Here is a 24,970-nt window from a genome sequence, read left to right as displayed (position 1 = left end):
GGGCTGTCAGTGCAGCTCAACCACCCATTTGGTGGTCGACCCCAAGGTGCGAAAAAATGTTTTTATTGATTTCAGAGAGGAAGGGAAAGGAAGAGGGAGATAGAAACATCCATGATGAGAGAGAATCATTGACTGGCTGCCTCTTGCTCGCCCCACACTGGGGATCCAGTCCACGACCCTGGCATGTGCCCTTGATGGGAATCGAACCTGAGACCCTTCAGTCCGCAGGCGGACGTTCTACCCACTGAGCAGCACCGGCCGGGGCTGAATTATCTTTCTTCCTTGAACGTCTCACGGAGGATTCGGAGACAAGGATGGCGGTGTGCAGCTTCAGGGTCACTCTCTAAGCGGGAGGACTGCTTCACGCTGTCCACTCACGGGGCAGAAGGGAGACACCAGGGGCCCTGGACACCAGGGGGTCACGTGACCGGCCCTCCTGTGGCCCTGGGCTCTCCATGCCACCTCGAGCCGCCCCACGCTCTGGGCTCCTGCCCCCTGGCCTGGCTCAAGGAGATATTCATCAGGCTCCTTCCTGCTAAAACATTGCATAATGCCTGCTGTATTGTCAGTAAACTTCATTTCATAACTCCTAACAGGCAAGTTCTCTCACTGTGACCCACTCAGACACACAACGCTTGCAGGCAGGGGAAAGGCAAGCACACCTGGCATATAATTTGGCAAAAAAAACCCCACACGCAACCACCACCACCACCACCAACAGCCTTTCCCAATGCTGCCTCCGACGAGGACTTCTGCCCTGTTTCCTTGAGGGGAATGTCACTTTATGGCAGCAAGTCGCAATTTCGAAAAATATAATCATCTCAATTAGCTACGTCACATCAGACAACAGCTACATAAACACAGCACGTAATCCCCAAAGCAAGAGAGGATGTTTAGTAAATGGATGGAGTGACTTTCTCAGCACACTTTTATTATCAAAGTTAATTTTTTTTCACATGCAAGGTCCTTCTCCGTGACCACACACTGAGGGGGAGCGCGTCGCCTCCTCCCACCTCAGGCCCACCCCCGGGTGCTGAGCCCTCCATAAGGTGGCTGGCAACGATCGATCGGATGTTGCCTGGCTTTGAACTTGGAAACCAACGATTGCCCTCTATGGCCACTTCACAGCTTGTCTTTGATCTCAAGTCTTCCCGATGCTTTTAGACAATAGAAAACTCAATGCAATAGGAAACCCAGATTTCACACGGCTGGCTTTGAAACAGAAACTCAGAATGAGCCTCAAGTCACAGAACCCCGTGTCCTTTCCGGGGAGGCCGCTGGGCATCAGGGCTATGGTCCCTGAGCAGCATGTAAGTCACCAAAGCGCTCACTTTCAACACATGATGTGCTCAGCGTTTTACGGAGAGATGAGTTTCTGCTGTAAATGAAGGAGAGTATACTTTGTCTCACTCTTAGATATGGAGGCCACGGATTCCCTGGTGTTACCATTTCTGGTGTATGGTAACAGCAACCACTCATAGCTATCCACCCACCACCCATCCCTGCATCCACCCACCCATCCATAGATGGACAGACTGATTGACCAATGGGCAAACACATGTCCATCCACCCGTTTACCAATCCATCTATCATCTATCTATCCATCTATCTATTCATCCATTCCTCCATCCTTCCTTCCAAACATCCATCCACCCATCCTTCTATCCTTCCATCCACCCACCTATCCATCTATCATCCATCCATCCACCCAATATCAACCTATCCACCCACCTACTGCTCCTCCCTCCCTTCACCCACCTGTCCATCTACCCTTCAACCCATCCGTCTGTCCCTCCATCCATGTGTGCCACTGGCCAGCACAGACACTAAACACCCTTTGTTTTCAACACGCATTCCTCTACCACCTCTGGGCTCCTGGAACGTTCCCTCAAAATAAGCTCTCCCACCACGGACCCTCCCCCCAGAAGGGCAGTGCCGTCTGCCTTACGGCCCAGTCTTCGGCACGTCAAAGGGGACTTCTCATCTCTAACCCTGGTCCATCTCCAGCCCCTGCTCCCCATTCAGCACGCAGAGCGGGGAGCAGACGAGCCCAAAGGGGCTGGAAACCCGGGGCTGGGCTCGGAAGGCCCACGCCCTGCCGACAGCACAGAGCCCTGCGAGAAAAACGGAGCTGAAACGCAGTGACCTCGCTTGTCCGCAGAACCGCGCTCACCCCCCACCCGCTGGCTCAGTCCCTTTACACGGACATTTGTTTTAGAAACAAACTCAGCAGGCAAGTGACGTCGCTTCCCCTACACTGCCCAGAGCAAGTCCACGAGAACGCAGATTCACTTAAATAAAACCCCACGTGTTCTCACTTGACTCAGTTACACAACCTCCATCATTATGGAATAATCTAGCGCGAGAGTGAGAGAGAGAGACAGAGAGAGAGAGACTCCCAGGCCCTGCCCTCGCCCCTGCCGCCAGAGCCTAGCAGTAAACAGCCCGCTGCGTCTATTGGCCATCGCGCTGAAGGTCACACATCAGCCTGAGCCTAAATTCCAGGAAAAAGACGCGCTTATGTAACTGCCGCCTGGATGCTGGCAGGTGCCCAGCCAGCCCTGCGCAGCCTGGGAAAGTAGGACAGCGCCGCGGGCCTCGGCGGCACGAGCGCGCCCCCTGCCGGCGCCCCGAGGAACGCCGTGCCTCTCTCCACCGGAACGTTACAGCGCCCAGGGGCTCCCGGGAGAAGCTGGGGCACAGGATGAGCTGCCACCCTCCACGCGGGACCCAGCCCTCCGCGCGGGGCTGCAGCCAGCTTCTCTGTGGTGGGGCAGGAAGGCGGAGGCGCTGGCCGGCTCCAGGGGCCCGGGCGAGTTCTCGGTCCCAGGACGGCGATGAAGCGGGACCTCCCCTCAAATGCACGCAAGGGCAGCCGGTCCAGGGCCACCGCACAAGCCGGGACACGTCCTTCTCCCAGACACACGCGTGGGCCGCGGCGGCTTGTGCTCGGGGTTGGTGCGCCTCCCCGAGGCCGTCCTTCAGTCAGAGCAGCGCTGCAGTTTAGAGTGGCCCGCGCCACCTCCGGAGCTCCCTGCTCCAAGTCCCCGACGACATGCTCTGGGTACCCCCCTTCTCCCTCCCACGCTGCTCCTCAGGGCGGGGGGCTCGCATCCAACACTGATCTGCACCACTGGCCGTCTCCCCAGGAAACCAGGAGCCCCAGAGCCGACACTGGGTTAGGGCGCCCCTCCCTCCAGGCCCCCCGCGCCGCGTCCGGAGTGGAACAGACTTCGAGTATCGGTCGCGTCCAGGACGTCTTCAGCACCACCGCTGCCCGGCACAGCCCCGAGCGGGAAGGCGGGCCTCTCTGGGCTGATGAAAATGCTCTGAGTCTTGATTCGTGTGGATACGTTGGCACGATGCAGCAAGCTGTCCGCCCGTGAGCAGGACATCAATGCCCGCGGTTTCCGCCCCCGCCCTCCCCTGCACCCTCCCAAGCTCCCCAAGGAGATGGCAAAACCAGGAGGTGAGGATGGAGACCCCCCTCTTTTTTTGCTGAAGACAGAAAGGAAGGGGACCTCCTCTCCTGGTTCCCAGGGAGGTTTGTCCTGGAAGAGCTGGCAGGCCCCACACCAGGCCCTTCCGCGCAGGGACCCTCCACTCGCCCGCGCACCTCTCCCCCAGGCGCCCCGGCTTTGCACCCAGGGCCGTGGCCTTCCCCACAGGGGTCACAGGTCACGAGGTGCCGCCCTAGGTCAGGGGCTGGTGGGCAGTTTCTGCGGAGGCCTGCCCCCCCCCCCCACCACCAGCGGGAACCGCACTGAGCTTGTGCTGAGCCCCAGGCGGTGGCGGCCTCCCCAGCACACCGCAGGAGCGGGAGTTTCCAGAACAGCCCTTGGGACAAAGGCGGCCGGGCCTGGGGACAGTGTCCGGGCTGGGAGGGTTGCCAGGGGCAACAAGGGAGAGGGCTCCGCAGTTGCTTCCTCGGGGAATTTTTCAAAGAACCCAAGGCGCTGCCAGGAGTCGTCCTTCATAAACAGACAGGGCTCTGTTTCCTGGCGACAATTATAAACACACCTGCTCCCAGGGGCGGGCGCTCCCCAAGGGGGCGGCACCCCAGGCCCCGCTTTAGATCCTGAGCAGCAAACACATCGCAGCTCACTCCGTGCAAAGCAGCAGATTAACAACTCCCCCGGCTCCGACCAGGGCGGCCGGCCTTTCCCGGCAACGTGTACTGAAGCGAATAGAGCCTCCCCCTCCATCTTCAGAGGGAAAATCCACATCAGCGAGGCATTTCCGACGAGAGCTGGAGGCGAGGGTGCACTGGGGGCCGCATGCAGAGGCAGCATTGGATGTGGGAGGATTTCTGGTGCAGGACCCGGGAAGGAGGGCGACACAGGAAGCGGCAGAAAGCAAGCTGTTACCGTGGTTCCTGAAGCCGCGCGCTGCCCGGCCTTCTGCGTTTCTCGGCTCCTGCGCGTCCGGAGGGTGGGGCCCCTCCCCGGGGGCTCACCGAAGGGAAAGTCTGTGTCTGGAAGCCTGAGTACTGGTCCTGGTTTAGCGCCATTTAGCTGTGACCTGAGACCAGCGCTGAGCCTCTCTGAGCTCCAGTCCTGAGGTCAGAAGCCTCAGGTCGCGTTTGGTGCTCACATCTGCGATGCAAACTCCCCTCAGGCGGTCGGGTCTCGAAGCAGCCCTGCGCGTTTCTGAAACGCGGCCGGTGGACTGCAGAGCGAGCCACACATCCCACCCCCGGGAGGAGGCCTTCCGGCCCACCAGGGGGCGGCGGGAACATCGGAGGGAGCGGACCAAAAAGTGACTTTTTGAAAGTCAAAACGTTCTTCCCGTGTGCTCGGTTCCAGCACAATAAACTCCCCCCACGATATCCGTGAATCCCCAATGGACCCTTTCTACCACCACCTACAAAGCTCGTCCTAGCGCATGGCGAGAAACCGACAGGCATTCACAAAACAGAAAATGCGCCAGCGGCCCCCAACTCCCAGACAGAAGGGCTGCTCATCGCGGGGCTCCAGGGCGAACCCGCCAGGCACCAGGCAACCCAACAACCTCCTGGTCACAGGGCAGCGCCTTCCTGGACCCCAGGCCGCGGGCGCCGGCACCCCTGACCCACCGCAGGCCCGTGGTGCAGCCGGGGAGGCCCAGGGGCACCTGGGGTTCGCTCTCTGGCAAAATTAAGTGTGACACCCCACCCCCCCCCCACCCCCGCGCAACTCAGCCCTTTCCAACATGGAGACCAAGAGGGCACTGGTTTTCAGAAACACAAACTGTGCCCACGCAGGCACCGGCCTCCGCGTCTGATGCTCGGCATGGAGACAAGCTCTGCGAGCTCCGGACAGGCTGCTGGCAGCGCCACCCCAAGTGCAGGGGACACCCCAGGCAGGGACGGACTCATCTCAGTGGGGAGCACCCCTAGCGAGACTCAGACAGGACCCCCAGGGACAAATGGCCCGCCCGCGCACGGCAAGGCTAACACCGCGGACACAGAGCACCGAGACTCGTTCCCACCGCACATACACAGGCAGACACGAGGCGACAGAGACGGGACAGGCCACAGGGCACGGGGAACAGCAGCACGACATGGAAAAACAAGGAAATTAGACCTCGGCGTTCTCCAGTTCATCAATGGAAATGAGCTGGAAAAGAGAAGAGGGAGAGAAGAGGAGGAAACGTTAGGACAGGCAGAGCCAGCAGGGGCGTGAGACCGCGGCCAGCGGGTCTGAGCGCTGCAGAGCGAAGCGTGTCAGAGGGCACCCTGGACGCCTCTGCGCCTCCCAGGAGGCTGCCCCCGGGGCAGGCAGCAACCCTCGGTCACGTGACCGAGGGCCCGGAACCCGCCTTTCCAGGTCTGCGTGGACGTGGCACTGCCCATCGCTGAGGGCAAGGGCTCTGTCCCCGCCGAGACCCACGGGCTTGGGGAAGAGGGCGGGAAAGGGCAGGGTGAAGGCGGGGGTCAGACCCACTCAGCTCAGGAGGGAAGGCTTTCTTCCCACTCATTTGCCATCCTGGAGCGGGGGGCTGCGGTCCAGACCCAGTTGGGGTGAATCCGGATTGGCTTCCACTTCACCAAGCAACAGACTCACACGGTTGAGCCTCGCACAAGGCGGGTTCGAGCGGAGGCAAATGGGCATGTGCGTGGGCCCTCGCAGCTCGAGCCTGCATTGTTCAAGGGGGGACTGGACGCCCCTAAGTCCCGGGGCTGCACGTAATTCAAGAAAACACTCGGCCGGAGACGGTGCGTGCCAACTCGAGCGATATTAGTAACCATCCATTGGCGTCGAGTCCGAGAAAGACCAAGAGCTGCTCACACGCTGCCCGTTGCAGGACAGAGGGGGGACCTGAGGGTTATTATTAGGCTGCGCTAACATTTAGCAAGTTTAGCTGCTGCTGAAATCGTGGCGCCTGAAACGCTCACATATACACACTGGCTTCTTCAGAGAGAAAAGCAGCGGGTGACCGCCAGGGGCTGACGGTCTGCGTGAAAGGCAAACCCCAATGTTACCCGAGGTCATGGCTCTGCAGTAATGGAATCGCTACCCCCGCTCAGAGGGAACCTGGGGCTTAAATCAATCCCCAGAGATCCTTTTACATTCACTCTTGGCCTCGGAGTTTCTTTCCAAAACTCTGCCCAGTAACCTAACAGCAGCTTAATGAACGCCCTGCGGCCGCCGGGGAGGAGCCAGCACACAGGAAAGCCACGCCCCTTCCCTGCAGGGGTGGGGGTGGGGGGTGAGGATCCCCTAGGAGTCAGGGACCGCGTCTGAGTCTACGTCAGAGACGTGTGGCTGTGGGAAGTTGTGTGTGTGCGTGTTTTTAAATATGTTTTTATCGACTGTTTTTAGAGACTCACACAGGTTTCTAGAAGGTCCTCCATTGCACTCTTTCATGGGAGGGATGCACGAGACTGGACAGAGCTGTCACCTGCCTCCAGCCTCTCTCTACCTGGTGGCCTGACTCCTCCTCCTGCTGGCAGAGGCCTGAGCGGGTGCCTCCGGAGCTCTCTGGGATCCCGACTCTCATGGGTGCTCCCCCCCATCCCCTTCACGGCCCCGGCGGGCACCTTGAGGAGCTCTGTAACAGGGAGGGCCACAGCCCCTCAGGGCCTTGTGCCCACGTGCTCCCAGGGGGCACCAGGGGGCAGCGAGGAGTGGCCCCAGGCACCCTGGCGGACTCACCCGCCAGCCACGGCTCCCCAGCTCCCCACGCCTCTCCCTCCAGGGGACAAGGAAGCGCAACCCCAACTGGAGCAGCCTCGGGAGCTGGGACCCCCGCTTACTCTAAGGACCTTGGTCACAAAAGGAGCAGATATTCTAGATTTTTAAAATCCAGTTTTATGCCCCAACGTGCAAGTATATTCACAGCTCATTTAGGCTCCTCGGTGGCCTCTGCTGTGTGATGGAGAGGGAGTCTGTGCCACTAGAATCATACTTTAGTTTTTACAGGCCTCTTTAAGAAAAATAAATAAAGCCCTGGTGGAACAGGTGGTTCCTCTTTACCTGCCTGGGGCACCCCGGGCTGTCCCCCGGCTCCTGGCCGCTGTATCTGCAGCCTCTCCTCCTTCCTGCCTGCGGCACCCCGGCTGTCCCCCCCTCTCCTGGCCGCTGTATCTGCAGCCTCTCCTCCTTCCTGCCTGCGGCACCCCGGCTGTCACCCCCGCTCCAGGCCTCTCCTCCTCATTCCTGCCTGGCACTGCTCTTTGCACCTATTCTGCGCATTCACTAACGCTTTCCTGGCTGGCTTCTCCCCAAACTCCCACTGAGCTCAGAAGCTTATGTCCTAGTCAGCACTCACTCCTCTTCTGAGGGACACACTTCAAACGCGCGGTGACAGCGAAGGGCCTCCTGGTCTGGGGCGGTGGAGGAAGGGGCAGAGGAAGGGGCGCTGCTGTTCAGTTTTATTTCTTCTTCAAAGGATCCCGCGGTAATGACGGGACTGACTGCCAGGTGAGACAGCCAGACGCCTGCAGCCTGTGCTGCTCGCCCCACCTGGCTGTCACCAGGGGACAGTTCCTGAACGTCATCACCTTTGAATGAAAACTGCTGTCATCTCAACGCAGGCCCAGGCCTGGGGGGAGGGGCGATGGGAACGTTCTCCACACACCCTCTCCCCACACACCCTCTCCCCGCACACCCTCGCTCCCGTGCACACTGTCATACCCAGGCCTGCCCGTGTCACCACCTCCAGTAGAAACGGTGACACGTTTGCCTGCCTGGGTTCCAGGCAGAACGGGGGGAGTTTGTTAACGCGGGAGGACCGTGCAGCATCCCGCAGGAGGCAGGTGAGCACAGCGGGCTCAGAGCAGAGCCGCAGCCAGCACCTCGCCTCCTGAGGCAGAAACCACATTGGCAGTCCGCACTGGGAATGTAAAGAGATGGGAAATCTCATCACCATTTCTCAACAACAACTTATGTGACCAGCGGCCTCTGGGCGAGAACTAATTTTTCTGCTTTGAAAGGAGTCAGTCTCGTCTTTCAGCTGCTCCAGGGGCCGGAGATGCGGCTTTAAAAACAGCGAACCTCTCGGTCACGTCACCGCGCCTGAACGGGGCGGCTCTCTAACCCTCCGGCTGGGCTTCCCAGCGACGCCTGGCTCTAAGGTGGGACGCGAGGCGGTACCTTCTCGCCGTAGCCGCGGTCCTTGGTCATCATCTCCCGCAGCGTCTGCAGGACCTTAATGCACAGCTTCTCCTCGTTCTCCTCCAGCAGCTGTTTGGTGTGTTTTATCAGCCTGGGGGGGGAAGGGCACACGTTACATCCCTGCAAGGACCTTCCAGTAACAAAACACAGTTCCCGGCCACTTACGGGGACTCCTGGGTTCATGAGCAAACACTGACCAAGGGCTCCCTGCGAACAGCCAGCGACGGCGTCTCAATGGTGCCACCTGCTGGCCGGTGACAGCAAACACACCCTCTGGGCAGGAGCGGCCACACCCCAGAGACTGACCTCACAGACTGCAGGGGTCCTCAAACTTTTTAAACAGGGGGCCCGTTCACTGTCCCTCAGACCGTTGGAGGGCCGGACTATAGTTTAAAAAAACACTATGAACAAATTCCTATGCACACTGCACATATCTTATTTTGAAGTAAAATAACAAAACGGGAACAAATACTATATTTGCATTTGCATGTGGCCCGCGGGCCGTACTCTGAGGACCCCTATCACAGAGAAAAGAGGAGCGGTCCCCCCATCTGTCCACTGGGGGTTGCCAGTCACGTGGCTAAAATACGCCAGCAGAGCCCAAGACCTCATGACGACAATGGCTGGGCCAGCACACGTCCCCTTGTCCTTGGGAAGACTCAGAAAGGCAAACTCCAGGGCCCAGCCCACGGTCAAGTTCAGCAAACGGCAGACCTCGGTGTCTGGCCGGGGACAGCTCTTTGTCTTAGCTGATGGCTCCACAGCACAAAGAAACGACAAAGTTTTAGGAAGGCTGTGAGGCCCCACAGGCCTGGAGAGTTTTGAGGGCAGGAGGGGGGAGACCTTTTTTGGTCCATGTCGCAGCCCACAGGGGGCACTGTCAGTCCTTGCTGAGTGGAAGACAAATGAACGGGGCCTGCAGTTAGAAGGAGGCATTCTCACCCTGGCCGCTTTGGCTCAGTGGATAGAACGTCGGCCCTCGGACTGAAGGGTCCTGGGTTCGATTCCGGTCAAGGGCACGTAGCTCAATTGCAGGCGTGCGGGAGGTAACCATCAGTGTGTCTCTCATATCGATGTTTCTCTCTCTCTCTGTCTCTCTCTCTCCTTTCCACTCTAAAAATCAAAATAATTGGAAAAAAATCCAATGAGGATTACAAAAAAAAAAAAAAAGAAGAAGAAGAAAAAAGGGAGACATCCTTGCCCAAACCACAGTGAACCCACACACTGGGACGGTGGGGCAGGACCGTGACCTTGCGCTCAGCAAAGCCGAAAACCAGGCCAGCATTTCCTTCCTCGGCAGCCACTGCTGGGTCTGGTCCCCGGGCCCCGAGACTGACCCCCGACCCCCGGGGAGGGCCGCTCACTTGCAGATGAAGCCCCCGCTCTCGCACTTCCTCCGGGCGTCCGTGTTCTCCGGGAAGAGCAGCTCCGGCCGGTGCAGCACGTCCACCAGCACCGACAGCTCGGCCTGCACCAGCGGCCGCAGCCGGTCCTCCAGCGCTGAGACGATGTCCTGGGGGGGAGCAGCGCGGTGAGCGGGCGGGGCGGGAGGGCGAGCGCACACGACTCACCTCCAACCGCCCAGAGACTCGCCGGGTTAGAGGGACCGACACACGCCATTCGCCGCTGCCCTACGGTTACCTGACGCATCAGCCCCGGGGCAGGAGGCAAAGCACACACAGGCCCACTCCCACCCGCCTCCTTTCCAGACGGGCTCTACGCTCCTCGCGGGACCGTCCCACCGATGTTAAAACTGGACGCGAAATACGTTCGACCGACCACGTGGGACGACGTCTACGATGTGAGCGCGACAAAGGGTCACACGGGGGTGTGGACTCTACGATCCAACTTTTATAAACGTCAGCTCTAAAGGGTACGCACCACCCACTATTCAGACATCATGGGCCCTGGCTGGTGTGGCTCAGTGGGTAGAGCGTCGGCCTGTGAACCGAAGGGTCCCGGGATCAATTCTGGTCCAGGGCACGTACCTCGGCTGCAGGCTCCTCCCCAGCCCAGGCCCTGGTTGGGGCACATGCAGGAGGCAACCAAACAATGTGTTTCTCTCACATCGATGTTTCTCTCTGTCTCTCCCTCTCTCTTCCACTCTCCCTAAAATTCAATGGAAAAATACCCTCGGGTGAGGATTAAAAAAATAATAATAAATATTTTTTTTAAAAAGACATCACAGTGGCCTTGGTGGTGGGGTTACGGGAGCTGCTGATTTTCTTCTCTGTATTGGCATGGAGTCCTGTCCAATTACTTTCAATGAGCATGAATTACTCATGGACTAAAAAGTCATACAGAAATGAGAACACAAATGAATGAACATGCGGTATCAACATGCTAAATACATGTACCCTGATAGCATGATGGTCTTCAAATGCAACACACACAGCTGCAGGAGAGGAAAACAGAGAGAAGTTGAAAGAGCAGCAAAACCAACACAACAAACACCGTCTAAAGGCAAATGGCAGGAAACACAGGAGAAATTATCTCCCAAAGATGCTGCCGCCGGCCCGATGGCTGGGTGACGAGACCCTCGCTACAGCCGTCCTGGCTCAGACGGGCCGGGCAGAACACGGCATGCTGGGTAACACAGGAGGAGCCAGAGAACCAAGGAGACTCACATGGGAAATGCCACTGACCTTGCGTTCGCCCCAACTGGGGCCCAAATTTCATGGGTCGTGGTCAATGAAAAATCGATGGGTCTTTTGCCCAGAAACTAAATCTAAAATACGTGGATGTAACTTTATCTTATGTTTGACAACATTTATAATCACTCCATAGTATTTAGAATGCATGAATGAATCAAACTAATTCTTGCGGGTGGGGGGCAGGAATTTCCCCAATGGGATTGCAACATTCCTTAATTCCTATCAACTTTCCCCGCACGGTCAAAAAAAGAGGGTCACTGTTGCAAATCCTCTGAGGGTTTCATCGGTTTCCTGGGGAGGTTCCTCCTGGAAAGCACCCGACTTCCTCTCCTCCGATCCCATCGGTGCTGGTGCAAACTCACAAACCTCCGCTCGTCGACAGCACGGATGGGACTGGATGGCGCTTCGACACCGTGCCCGTGAAACCCGGCCTCTTTGCCAGGTCTGGACCCGACACGGCAGCCGATTCGCACGGTATCGTCCAATGTATGACATTCGACAATCGGGGAGACCGACAGACAAAGACGGAGAAGCGATGGCAGGGAGGGGGCCAGGGTTAAGCGAGGGGTGTCTGCATGGGGTTAATCACACAAGCGTTGGGCCTGCGAGTGACTGTCCTACCTTCCCGGCCACCTCCGCTGTCCCGGGCAGTCTCCTAACGCCAGGGACTCAGACAAGAACTCAGTAGACGCTGAGGACCCGTTAGCCCCTGGCCACGTCTTTCTAACAAGCAGCACCTGCCCTTCTGAGTTTCATTTTACTCTCTAAGAACACGCATAATATTCCCTCCTCAGAGGCGCATGGTCCCCAGGCTTCGGAAAGAAACCTGCAAACCTACAAGTAGCCTTTAAAGACCGCGACTGTGGGGATCTCTCCCCTCGCCGGCAGCTCCCCTCCTGGTCGCCCGTCTGTCCCTGGGCCTCTGACTGCGCTCAGGGCACCGCCTGCCCCTCCGCCCGCCTGGGCCTTTCTCTGGCTCCAGAAGCACGGCTGGGTGCGGGCCGCCCCCGCCGGCAGTACCTGCAGCCTCTCGATGATGTTGCGGTAGTCCCTGGAGGCGGCCAGCACCGAGTCCCGGCGCGCCGCGTTGCGGGCGGACAGCCGCCAGTTCAGGGCCGTCTTCTGCACGATGTTGTGGGACTTGAGGAAGAGGTTGTTCACCTGGCTGTCCAGGTCCACGGGGATGGCGATGGCCCGGCTCTTGGCTGCGGAGAAGGCGATGCGTGAGCCTGCAGCCTTCGCGGGAGACGCCCGAGACGGACGGACCGCCCTCGCCCCTGCAGAGGCTCCGTGGCCACATCACCCCCCCACCCCACCCCCCCACCCCCCCCTGCCGCAGAAGCTCTGTGTGCACACGCGCCAGCTCGCGGACACCCAGTGTGAATGGGAGCTCAGCGGGCTGCCACCCTGCGGGGAGGCTCCCAACGTGAGTGAGTTGGGGGGGCAGCTCTGAGGGTGTTAAATGCTCTGGGGGGTGGGAGGGAAGAGATCAACTGAAGGCCTTGAACGCATAGATGCATAACCCTGGGCACACAGTGTGGTCAAGGCTGAGGCAGGGGGCGGGGCGGGCTAGAAGGGTCAATGGGTAAACGGGACGTCTGTAATACTTTCAACAATGAAGACATTTTTAAAAAATGCTGAGGCCACACAGTTCGGGAAGTCCAAGTGCAATGGGTTTCAGCCCCAATATTGTGAGAATTATCAAGACAGGACACTCGTTTGGCCGATGCACTGTTTTCCCGCTCACCCCCGAGAGGCTAAAGGGACAGGGCACCCTGCTCCCGAAAAGCGCTCCTGGGGCATCTCGTTTCCACGGGCTACGTGGCCACCAGTGAGTTCCTGTGAGGGACCTCCCAGGCCCTGGGTAAGCGCACGGCACTGGATGTGCCGAGAGCCGCACCGCCGAACAGGGAAGCTCATTCTCCAAGCCCGTGTTTCTCGGGGAGAGACGGCTTCTGGCTCTGGGAGCTGCGGCCTGGACGGTGACGGCGGATTAGGAACAGGGGCCTCGCTCCGGCCGAGCTCCGTGCGGAGCCGCCGAGAAGACGGGCAGCGGGGGCTTCCCTCACAGTCAGACGTGGGGCCCGCCGCGGCTTACCCACGTCGGAGAGCACGCGGATGCAGCCCTCCACCGCGGCCTTCTGGCCGGGCGCCAGCCAGTTGCAGTGGTAGACGCGGAACACGCCCTGCAGCAGCTGCACGAACACCGGCTGGCGGGTCTGGAGGGGAGAGGCGTGGGGCTTGTCGTGGAAACGGACCTGGCCGTGCACCTGGTTCCCAGCCCGCCCGCCGGGGAGGGAGGGGTGCCGGCGAGGACCCGGACTCCAGTGCGGACCTGGCCGTGCACCTGGTTCCCAGCCCGCCCGCCGGGGAGGGAGGGGTGCCGGCGAGGACCCGGACTCCAGTGTGGACCTGGCCGTGCACCTGGTTCCCAGCCCGCCCGCCGGGGAGGGAGGGGTGCCGGCGAGGACCCGGACTCCAGTGTGGACCTGGCCGTGCACCTGGTTCCCAGCCCGCCCGCCGGGGAGGGAGGGGTGCCGGCGAGGACCCGGACTCCAGTGTGGACCTGGCCGTGCACCTGGTTCCCCAGCCCCGCCCGCCGGGGGGACGTGCGGACCTGGCCGTGCACCTGGTTCCCAGCCCGCCCGCCGGGGAGGGAGGGGTGCCGGCGAGGACCCGGACTCCAGTGTGGACCTGGCCGTGCACCTGGTTCCCAGCCCGCCCGCCGGGGAGGGAGGGGTGCCGGCGAGGACCCGGACTCCAGTGTGGACCTGGCCGTGCACCTGGTTCCCAGCCCGCCCGCCGGGGAGGGAGGGGTGCCGGCGAGGACCCGGACTCCAGTGTGGACCTGGCCGTGCACCTGGTTCCCAGCCCGCCCGCCGGGGAGGGAGGGGTGCCGGCGAGGACCCGGACTCCAGTGTGGACCTGGCCGTGCACCTGGTTCCCAGCCCGCCCGCCCGGGTGGGAGGGCTGCCCGCGAGGACCCGGACTCCAGTGTCGCCGGCCGAGCGTTTCAGGGCAGGGCACCGACTCGATGCTGCCCAACCATTTCTGACACACGCGGACCTGAAGCCTGGAAACAGGCTCCCACACAGCTGCTCTCCCAAGGAAAGGCGGTGGCATCACCGCGGTGCAGACGCCACCCTGCACCTCCCGCAGCTCCTCCCCCAGCGCCACCCCCAGCATCCCCTGCTCAGGCCCATCAATGCCCCCCCCTCACCCGCCCCCCTCCCGCCCCCCTCCGTACCTGCAGTCCCTCCTCCTGCAGTCCCTTCCCCCACCTGCAGCCCCTCCCACCTCCAGCCCCTCCCCCTACCTGCAGCCCCTCCCCCCACCTGCAGCCCCTCCCTCCTACCTCCAGCCCCTCCCCCTACCTCCAGCCCCTCCCCCCGCCTGCAGCCCCTCCCCCTACCTGCAGCGTGGTGCTCTGGTCGGAGAAGGGGGAGCTGAAGAACGTGGTCACGATGCTCATGACGATCTCGGTCACGTACTTCTCCAGGATGGAGTCCGCGTGCCGCCGGTCACTCGTGTTGTTGCAAGCCTGTGGGACGGCCGCACGCCTTAGACACACGCGCCCACGCAGGCCTGCACACAGCCCTGGCCGCTCCTGCCCCCCTCACACGCAGGGCAGGCCTGCAGGTCAGGGTCTCTCCCTGAGGGAGGGCCGTGGTAGGAAACTCCGAGCCCTGACCCTGATTTAAAGGAACGGGAGGCCTCGATTCCAGTCTGGCTCCCAGCCTGCGGGATCCAAGGGCCAGGAACCCGAGGTGAAATGCACACACGCCTGTGACATCAACGCTCCAGGTCAGGGAGGGCCGAGGAGAGACGTGTTGTCAAGGGCAAGGAAACCTATAATCCGATCTACTCCGTCCCGGGGGTCCCTTCACATCACCCCACCCAGGGTGGAACCAGAACCGGAAATGACTGGCCGTCCCTGCAGCCTGGCCAGTAAAACCTAGTCCCGGCCAAGAGTAAAAGGGGGAGACGAGACGTCTGAACACAGAACAGCCACGTCTGCCTCCTGGTGCCACGAATTAGTGGGTGGACATCGTGAGACTGTTTTCCTTATCTAAACAGGCTTGCCTGGACAGGGACAGGGACGGACAGACACACACACACACACACTCACATGTGCGCACGCACACACACGCACACGGACACACACACTCGTGCACATTAGCTCGGCCGCCCCGGCGCCAGGAAGCTCACCCTGCAGATGTCCACGAGGAAATTCTCGAACAGCTTCCACATGTGGTTGCTGGTGTAGATCTCCTTCATCTCCACCTCGGTGTCCACGTAGCAGTGGTTCAGGAAGTTGATGTAGGCGATCTTGACCTGGATGGACACAGGCTTTTGTGAACGGCCACTCGGCGCCCGGGGACTTGATTGCTGTCCCATCTTAACAGTGGGAATGACCCGGACACATCCCATTTCCCCGCCAGATGTTATTCCCTTGGTTTTTTTATATTGAAAAATTCACATTTAGGAAATTTAAAAACACAGAGAGTTTGGAAGAGAATAATGTTGTGGATCCTCATCTGAGGACATTTTATCATAGATTTTTAGAGAGACTGGAAGGGGGGAAAGGAAGGGGGCGGTGACGGGAAGAGAGAGAGAGACATTGATTGGAGAAGGACACATGGATTGGCTGCCTCCCACTCACACCCCACCTGGGGCTGGGAATCAAACCTGAGATCCTTCCAGGCCGACACTCTAACCACTGAGCAACACCGGCCAGGGCTATTCCTATTTTATAATCTGTTGCTCATTGTTTTTGTAACACAACCGTTCCTTTCACAGGATAAACATACAGGGTCAGGCTTACGTCCATAGGAACCGAACCTTAACCCACTCCCAATGCATTTCTGAGACGTTCCTTCGGATCCAACCCTCTCGGCTCACAGGCTGCGTGACTGGCCCCTCAGAGCGGAAGCACCACAGGGTCTCCGCGTCTCAAGCTCCCCCATGTTCCTTGTTCCTTTGGCCCCGAATCAGCACTCGAGCAAACGCCGTTTCAGCCCACGGAAGCCTCACAGCGAATGAGCGGCCGGCCCCCGAGACCGCGAGGCCCCGGGCCAGCCCCTGGCGCCGCGTGGAGGCCGCTCACCTCGGGGATGCAGTCCTCGTGGGTCACCACGCGCACGATGTCGTCCAGCGGCAGCAGGGAGTTGCACTTGATCTCGGTGTAGACGTTCTTGCCCTCGGTGCACACGGCCAGCAGCTCCACCAGGTGGATGTGGTACATGAGCGGGCTGTTCTCGTCCATGCGGTCCCGCTCCGACCGCATCATCTGGATCAGCGTCTGGAAGGAGGCCCGGTCGTTGTAGAACACGAGCACGTCCTCGCCGGAGTTCACCAGCTGCAGGGACACAGGGCGTTCGCGTCACGGGCGCAGGGGCGGGCGGCATGAAAAACACCTCTCTTCTCGCCCGGCCGCGTGGCTCCGTGGGTGAGCGTCGCCCTATGAGCCAAGAGGTCACGGTTCGATTCCCGGGCAGGGCCCATGTCCAAGCTGTGGGCTCCATCGCCATGTGGGGTGGGCAGGAGGTGGCTGATCGATGATTCTCACATCAAAGTCTCTCTCTCTCCCTTTCTTCCTTTCTCTCTAAAAAAATCTTTTAAAAAATCAGATTGGACTCTTGCCTATGTCTGCAGTTTAAGTTCACAATGTGAGAGCACGCACGCACACACACACGGGCGCACACACACGGGCGCACACGCACATGAGCAATTACTTTTGTGCCTTCACATGGCTCCAGGAGAGGGTCCAGTTCCAAGTACAAGATTAACTAACTTAACGTTCTAGGGACCACAGGAGAGGCAGGGGCGCGGCGGTCACCTCGGCCATGACCATGTCCTGGCACTTCTTGATGAACTTCCCTTCGGCCTTGACGATGGTCTGCAGGAACTTGATGTACTGCACGTTGCGGCCGTGCGTCTCGATGCAGTGCACGAAGTGCTGGACCACCCGCTCGTTGATCTCGCTGCAGAGCTGGAAGTTGTTCATGAAGATGTGCTGCATGGTCACCGCCTCCAGGATCTGGCAGGGGAGGGCGCGGGAGGGGGCGTCAGTGGCGGGCAGAGTGCACGCAGGCACAAGCAGAGTCCGCCCACACAGGGACCGCCTGCCCCTCGAAGGTCTCTCTCCAGTCCCGCTCCTGCACCGCCGTCCTCCCTCCTAAACCTTTCAGCCATCAGGAGCACGCCGAGAGCTAAAGCTGAGAGCCAAAGTCAGGCGTGCTCGGCTGCAGGGGTCACCAAGGGACACCAGCGCCCCGACCAGAAAGGGAATAGCCCCTAAGGGATGCCCTGCCCCCCCAATTTCACCACGATTTGGACTTCTACAACCATAGCTTCATTTAGCCTGTTCTTTTTTCTTTTTTAAAATATATTTTTATGGATTTCAGAGTGGGAGAGGGAGAGGGGGAGAGAGAGAGAAACATCAATGATGAGAATCATTGATCGATTGCCTCCTGCACGTCCCACACTGGGGATGGAGCCTGCAACTGGGCGTGTGCCCTGACCAGGACCTCCTGGTGACCTCCTGGTGACCTCCTGGTTCATAGGTCAATGCTCAACCACTGAGCCACGCCTGCCAGGCTGTTTGGCCTGTTCCTGACCCTCATGCATTCTTGTCCTTCTGGCTTCTTTTGTTCCAGATTACATTTGTGATGTTGTCATCCATGCTGGTCTGTCTCCTGTCACTGCTATGGCCAATTCACTGTCACAATGTAGTTATTTATTCCATTGCTGGTGGGCACGGGGGGAAGTGTCCGGTTTTAATGATGAGTCGTGACACTGTCCTCACTACACGTTATGAGCAGGGCTGCTCGGAACACTCTCGAACGTGTCTTCCGGGAAATTCAATGTGTGCATTGCTGTGGGGTTTAGGCCCACGAGCGGAATTGCTGGGGTGCAGGGTTTAAATATGTGTGGCTGTAGGAGACGCGTCCAAACAGCTTCCAGAAGATGTCAGCAATTCACGTGCTGTGTTATGGCTGTTCCAGATCCCTCTTAACACTCGGCCTTGCCCGTCTTTCTCATTGCAGTCCGATCTTTCTTCATTTGCATTTCTCTGAAGACCCACCCGTGGGAGCGCCCGGTCATATTCACCGGCTGCGTGGATGTCTCTGCTACGAGGGGCTCGTTTTAACGGGTTTTGCTCATTTTAAAGGGGGGTTGTCTGTTTTCTTCCTCATTGACTTTTCTGAGTTTGTTACACATTCTGGACATGAATTCTTTCCTGGACGTGCGCATTGCAGTGTCTCCTCTGGCTCCTGGCTTGCCTCAGATGCTCCTGGTGGTGTCACGTACTAAACAGACATTCTTGAAGAGGCCCATTTGTCAATGACTTCTTTTACGATTAGAGCTTTCAGCAGACTGCGTAAGAAACTGCACATCCACACAGTCATGAAGATGCTTGCATGTTGTCTTCCAGCTTTATTCTCTTTTTACCCAGGCTTACTACTGAGTTACTGAGTGTTGTTTGGGGAGAGGTCTAGGGGCTCTCAACTTCTTACCTTTTGCCTTTTCTTTTTCTGAACATGACAAAGAGGGAGTATTGCCCTTCAACCAGGAATCCTTTCCCTGCAGAGCTCTAGGGTGCTGATAAGTGACTGTGTGCATGTGTGTGCGCACAGGTGTGCCTCTGCGTGTGCACATACAGGGATGTCCTTTGTGATGCTGCTTGCAAAACCAACAGCTAGGCACTGCCTAACTCTCCGTCACCATGAGAACGGTTTTAGGATGGCTCACAGCCATTCAATGGGGTGCCGTGTAGCCACCAAATGGAATGAGGAAAACATGTAACTCTGACTTGCAAACACAGCCATGGTGTCTTAAGTGAAAGAGAAAAATGCAAAACCACGTGTAGAGTGCACCCATTTTTCTTTAAAAATGGAAAAATACGTATTTGATACATTTTAAAAACATATTTCACCAGCTGAACTGTTACGTAGCTATGCTGCAGGTGAGTTATTCTGCATTTGTAAGAACGCAGACAACTTGTGCTGCCTTGGGAGGGCGGGCTGGAGAGAGGCGGCACCTCTGTGGCCAAAGTGAGGTGAGATGAGGGATATTATTAAAATATCTGGCCTGGCCCGTGTGGCTCAGGGGTTGAGTGTTGACCTATGAGCCAGGAGGTCATGGTTCAATTCCTGATCAGGGCACATGCCCGGGTTGTGGGCTTGGTCCCCAGCAGTGGGTGTGCAGGAGGCAGCCAATCACTGATTCTCTCTCATCATTGATGTTTCTCTCGCTCTCCCTTCCTGTCTGAAATCAATAAAAATACATTAAAAAATATATATGAACACATCTCACCTCGCCCCCCCCCCCCTCCTTCCCCTTCCCTCTCCTCACAAAGATGGAGAGATTTATGTCCCCGTGAGAGCAGATCACAATGTTCCCCGGAAATGAGTGTTGCATTGGTGGTCTGAGTCTCAGCGGCCACACAACGAAGCACAGCCGCCCCCGGCCCGCCTCCCGCCGCAGCCGCCGTCTCACCCCCGGGTTGAGGAACAGGTTTATGTGCTTGTGCAGCAGGGCCTGGTTCTGCTGGTTGCCTGCACAGAAGTTCTGCAGGAACTCGTGCGCCAGCCGCATGATCTCCTGCATCTTGGTGTCCTCGGCCTGTAGGGGGGGGGGGGGGGGGAAACAGGCTGAACTCAGGCTGCGCAGTGGACGAGGGAGGTCTTGTGCACAGACAGCCCTCATCTCAGGCCAGGGCCCAGGCCACGCCTGCCACCGACGCCCCTGGGCTCTGGAGGCAGCACTGGGGCCGCCCTGTGAGACCCTAGCTGCTGCCCTGCTTGCCCCGGAGAGCGGCCAGCCCCGCCCACATTCTCCCACTAGCCTCGGGCAGAAGCAAAGATTTCAATGGGGAAAGGCCAGCCTAGAGGGGCCATGGAGAGAAGGCCTCCAGGTCCGTTTGCAGCCAGGCCAGCCCCTGTGAGGACGGGTGTGGGGGAGGGGACCCTGTGAGGACGGGTGGAGGGCTAGGGCCCGGCTGACCTTCTCGTAGGGGATCTGCAGCAGCTCCAGCACCACGGCGTGGGCGCTCATGTTCCTGAGCAGCCGCTGCTGCTGCTTCCGGCTCTTGCGCACGGACGCGCCCTCCTGCACGCACAGCCTGCTGAGCCGGATCAGGATCTGGGGAGACGGAGGCGGCGGCTCAGTTCCCAGGGCTGTGCGCGGCGCGGTGGCCACGGCCGGACCCGGTGCTGCTCGCCTATGATTTGCTGAGACCAAGATCTTAAAAGCATCCTCACCCCGCACCCCTCACCCCAAAGGAGCTGACTAGGTGAGTGACATGGGCATCATTCACCACGTCCCTCTATCGCTTCATCGTGTTGTGCGTGTTAAGGATATTACAAGTTGGTCATTTTTACCTCAATGAAGCTGGAGACAATTTAAATAGAAATGAGCCTCAGAAAACTGGACTGCAGGGGTGGAGGGAAAGGGGCGGAGGACAGGGAGGCCGAAGGGATCCCAATACATTAGAAACCTCACCGGGGGGGACGCCTCCACCAGGCGGTGCCCCTGTGGGTGGCATCAAACTGAAGCTACTTTGGCTGAGGACGGGTCCTCCCAGAATCACCAGGGGACGTCGGCTTCCAGAGCGGGGGGCAGCTCAGAGGGCTCTCTCTCTCTTTTTTATACATGTGTGCATTTTTAAATATATATTTTTATTGATTTCAGAGAGGAAGGGAGAGGGAGAGGGAGAGGGAAACATCAATGAGGAGAGAGGATCACTGACCGGCCGCCTCCTGCACGCCCTGCCCTGGGACTGGCACTCACCTCCTTGACGACCCGGTAGTTGTAGCTGCTGGTGCTCTCGTGCTTCGGGGCCTTGCTCCCCTCCTAGGGCCAGAGGGAGCGTGAGTGCTTCCAGCAACCTTGGCGCCTGCGTGTTCGCAGAGCCAGCGCGCCTACGGGGGCTGCAGCGTCTCCCCGTCCGTCCTGCTGGGCTCCGGCCCGTCATTCGCCGCCCGCACTCCCCCTGCCTGTCATCACTTCGCTGACGTGGGAGGTGGCGGCCACACAGCGGGGAGAGTGGCCCTGACCCGAGGTTTGGAAGGAAAACCTGGGCTCCTGCACTGGGTCCCAGGAGACGGGTGACTGGGGGCTCAGCTGTCTGCACCTGTTTCCTAGGGCAGCCCACAGTCTGCACTTCCGCCTGCCGCCAGAGGAGGGGGCCTGCTTCCAGGGGCCCGTCCACCTCTGTCTGGGGCGCTACGGGGCTCCACCCACCTCCGCCTTCTTGTGTTCGTTTTCCCCAGACGCGCCGTCCATGGCCTCGTCGGGGCCCTGCCCCTTGTACACCCAGAGCTCGGACTTCTCCACGATGGACCTCAGCTGGTCCAGGTCCTGCTTGATCTGCTTGTAGTTGTCCACGTCCTGACTGGTAACCAGCAGTTGAACCTGGACAGATGCAACCCATTAGTGGCAACAGCGGATCACACACATGCACATGTACACACATGAATGCATACACATGCACGCACACAATACACAAACACCGGTGCACACACTCATGCATGCACCATAATTCACACATGCATGCGCTCACAGTAAAACACATGTACACACATATATCATACTTCACACATGCAGTACATGCATGTGCACACACACAGACACACGCGTGCAGGGCGCCCGACTACCTGCTTGAAGGCCTGCAGCACCTCCTGCCGCTGGCTGAAGTGCCGGAAGAGCAGCTGCAGGGCCCCCGACACCAGGGGCGGGTAGTCGTGCATCGTCAGGTGCAGCAGGACCCGGAGGAAGGTCCTGCCGCCATGGTCGTCCAGGTCCAGCGGGGTGTTCTCCTCACTGCAGGGTACGTGGGAGGGAAGCGGCAACTGAGCCACAGATGCCCTGGCTACCCTGCACCACGGGCCCAGACACCCCGCCCCCTGGCCCTCCCCACAACGGGCCTAGACACCCCACCACTTGGGTTCCCAGCACCTGGTCTACCCCACCTGACCTGACTTTTAACTAGCTCCTTGGACACAATAACCGTTTCATCTTCAACTACGTTGTGAGTGTGAGGACAGCACAGAAGTGTACGCCTGGGGTGAGCCCCTTTTTCTTTCGATTATTTCCCACCATTTCCATAAATCTTGTAGTGTGTGTATTTGGGGTCACCTCCTCAAATCCTCTCAGTTGTAGGCAGGACCCTCCCCACCCCCCGCCCAAGCCAGCTAAGATCGTTCTGGCCTGAGTACTAAGAATTACAAAGAGGGCCCAGCCTGCATGGTTTAGTGGTTGAGCTGTAACCCAGGAACCAGGAGGTCACAGGTTTGATTCCCGCTAAGGTCACAAGCCCAGACTATGGGCTCGATCCCCAGTAGGGGGCGTGCAGGAGGCAGCTGGTCCATGATTCTCTCTCATCATTGACATTTCTCTCCCTCTCTCTCTAAAAATCAATAAAAACATACTTCTAAAACCTGACAATCTTTTTTTTTTAATAGAAGTACAAAGAGATCAGCAAAACAACCTCAACCAGAGACCGGGCTCTCCCAGCACACGGGGAGGAAGGGCCGTGAGAGCCGGTGAGAGGACCTCCCCCCGCCCCAGGACCACCTCACGCAGGGACTGGAGGTACTCGCCTTCCTCCGAAGATGCCCTCCGCTTGCTCCTCAATGTGTTCAAAGTCCAGAGCGCCTGCAACGCCAGGGAACGGCCCTCAGACGCAGCCGGTCTGAGCACGGGCTGCGGCCCACCTCCCCGAGCCTGGCCCCTCCTGCCCACGGTCAACCTCGCGTCTTCTAGAGCTTTCCACCAGAGGCTGGGCCTGCTCGGCCCGGGCACACCGTGCAGGGCCCCCCACTTCGGCCGGTTTTCTAGGCACGGCAGGACCCCCTCCCCGTGACCCCTCAGGGTCGCCCTCCTGCCGAGGGGCTCCGGCCTGGACAGGGGGTGATTTCTGCCACCACCTCGCCCTGACCCTTCCCCACCATTTCCTGGGCGGGAAGGACGATCGTTGGCGGGAAAAGTTGCTGGTGGGCGGTAAGTTTTCTTGGGGAGTTTTTTGTTTGGTTTTTACTTGACATTTCATGTAACCACACACTGGAACCCTCAGCCGTCTCGGACCCAGGCCCCCAGGATGGAAGGCAATGAGCCCCATCCCAGGAGGCTCTGGGCTCCTTCAAACATCCCCCTGCCCCCAAGAACCCAGGCTCTCGTCCAAAAGACCATGATCCGGGTAAGAGATCAACCGAAGGACTTGTATGCATGCATATAAGCATAACCAATGGACATAAGACACTGGGGGGTAGGGGAGGCCAGGGGATTGTCAAGGGCGGGAAAAAAGGAGACATATGTAATACCCTTTGTAAGACTTTAAGCAATAAAACAATTAAAAGAAAACAAAAAACAAAAAAACAACAAAAAAAAGACCATGATCCCCCAAACATGCTCGCCTTCCCCGCTTCCTATGACGCCCTGAATGGATCGGGGCGCCGACCCGGACGCACTCACCGGGCACGCTGCCGGGCGCCTCCTGGCCGCTGCTGCCCGAGGACGCCTCCGACGTCTGGGAATTGCTCTCGTCGAACTCGCGCTTAAATATGCACAGGAGGCAGGAGATCCTGTAGTCCAGCCTCACATTCAAGATAAACTGCAGGTTCAAGCGGAAATGGAGACAGAGAGGTCACAGGGGCGTGCCACCTGCCACCGGTCGCCAGGCCGCTGGGCGCGCGGGGCCTGCGGGCCACAGCACTGGTCACCGTGAGCACCGAGCCACCGACCGTCTGGCGTGGGTTTCAGGTCCCTGCAGCCTCGGGCTGGTGGGGGCAGCCCCTCAGCTTAGTGCAGATTTCAGCTCCCGGCAGCTGACTTAGCAACCGGCCTGTAAGTCCCCCTCCCCGCCTCCACCAGCATCACCGGCGTCAGCAGGTACAGAACGTGACCCTGGAGGGACACGGGCACATGGGGGGAGGGGGAGGATGACCCGAGAGGGATGAAGGGCTGGCCCCTAAGTGCCACCTGAGGCTGAGCCGGGCGTTTACCGCCATCCCCTTCCCCGAAGGCAGCCCCCCTGCCCCCCAGAGGGGGCTGCCGCCCACGCAGCCCTGCACCTCGGGCAGAGGGCTACCTGCAGGATCTCGATGATCTTCAGCTTGGTGTCCATGACCATGATGTCCTCCTTCTCTGGTTCCGCCTGCTTCACGTTGCCTTCGGGGGCGGTGGCCATGGGGGTCACGGGCAAGAAGCCCCCTCCTCGCAGCACCACCTGGGTCATCAGCTCCCCGACCCCGTGGATGGACCGCATCACGTTGCTGCCTGGAGGGGCCGGATAGACCTGGGTCGTGACCCCGTCCTGGGTCCTCAGCTCCCCAGCCCCGGGTTGGACTGCATCACGTGACTGCCCAGGGGGGCTGGGACAGACGTCAGTCATGGCAACGCCCCTACAGAGCGCTCCGAGGGGTCTGGCATGGGCCACGGGCTCCCTTAGACACGCCGTTTAACACGCCTCTGTTCCGGGACATTCTCAGACCCCGGGGACCTGTGAAGGTGAATGCCCATCAAACGCCAGGGGCTCCCGGGAGCAGGGACACAGGTGGTCTGAAACCCCCACGGGAGCATTCTGTGCACTAATCCACCCGCCACATTCTACTGGCCACCTCCCTTCAAATGGTTCAGCAGGATACACAGGACTCATAAAATACAAAGGAAATACATAAAAATGTGAGTCATCTCTGACTGTAAGCTGTGGGTCTC

At 59.2% G+C, this 24,970-nt stretch overlaps 1 protein-coding gene across 7 annotated transcripts in view; it reads right to left on the bottom strand.

Annotated features, from left to right (window-relative positions):
• The window catches only part of ITPR1 (inositol 1,4,5-trisphosphate receptor type 1), a 171,257-nt gene that overhangs the window by 54,647 nt on the left and 91,640 nt on the right, over positions 1 to 24,970 (bottom strand). For 4 of the 7 annotated variants that reach the window (XM_036333366.1, XM_036333367.1, XM_036333369.1 and 1 more), the window contains 17 exons: positions 24,345 to 24,532; positions 23,729 to 23,867; positions 22,858 to 22,912; positions 21,913 to 22,078; positions 21,500 to 21,670; positions 21,047 to 21,109; positions 20,261 to 20,398; positions 19,754 to 19,879; positions 17,091 to 17,291; positions 16,359 to 16,610; positions 15,461 to 15,586; positions 14,664 to 14,792; positions 13,350 to 13,470; positions 12,272 to 12,456; positions 9,962 to 10,110; positions 8,577 to 8,688; positions 5,565 to 5,597 (listed from right to left, as the gene is read on the bottom strand). In XM_036333366.1, the coding sequence (XP_036189259.1) occupies positions 5,565 to 5,597; positions 8,577 to 8,688; positions 9,962 to 10,110; positions 12,272 to 12,456; positions 13,350 to 13,470; positions 14,664 to 14,792; positions 15,461 to 15,586; positions 16,359 to 16,610; positions 17,091 to 17,291; positions 19,754 to 19,879; positions 20,261 to 20,398; positions 21,047 to 21,109; positions 21,500 to 21,670; positions 21,913 to 22,078; positions 22,858 to 22,912; positions 23,729 to 23,867; positions 24,345 to 24,532 (2,354 nt within the window). The remainder of the gene's footprint in view (positions 1 to 5,564; positions 5,598 to 8,576; positions 8,689 to 9,961; positions 10,111 to 12,271; positions 12,457 to 13,349; positions 13,471 to 14,663; positions 14,793 to 15,460; positions 15,587 to 16,358; positions 16,611 to 17,090; positions 17,292 to 19,753; positions 19,880 to 20,260; positions 20,399 to 21,046; positions 21,110 to 21,499; positions 21,671 to 21,912; positions 22,079 to 22,857; positions 22,913 to 23,728; positions 23,868 to 24,344; positions 24,533 to 24,970) is intronic. The other 3 variants (XM_036333371.1, XM_036333373.1, XM_036333372.1) reach the window with 1 other exon arrangement.

Source organism: Myotis myotis, unplaced genomic scaffold, assembly GCF_014108235.1.
Source record: "Myotis myotis isolate mMyoMyo1 unplaced genomic scaffold, mMyoMyo1.p scaffold_m19_p_13, whole genome shotgun sequence".
Taxonomy (NCBI): domain Eukaryota; kingdom Metazoa; phylum Chordata; class Mammalia; order Chiroptera; family Vespertilionidae; genus Myotis; species Myotis myotis.
The sequence above is the reverse complement of the archived record's forward strand: the minus strand, read 5'-3'. Positions and strand labels throughout refer to the sequence as shown.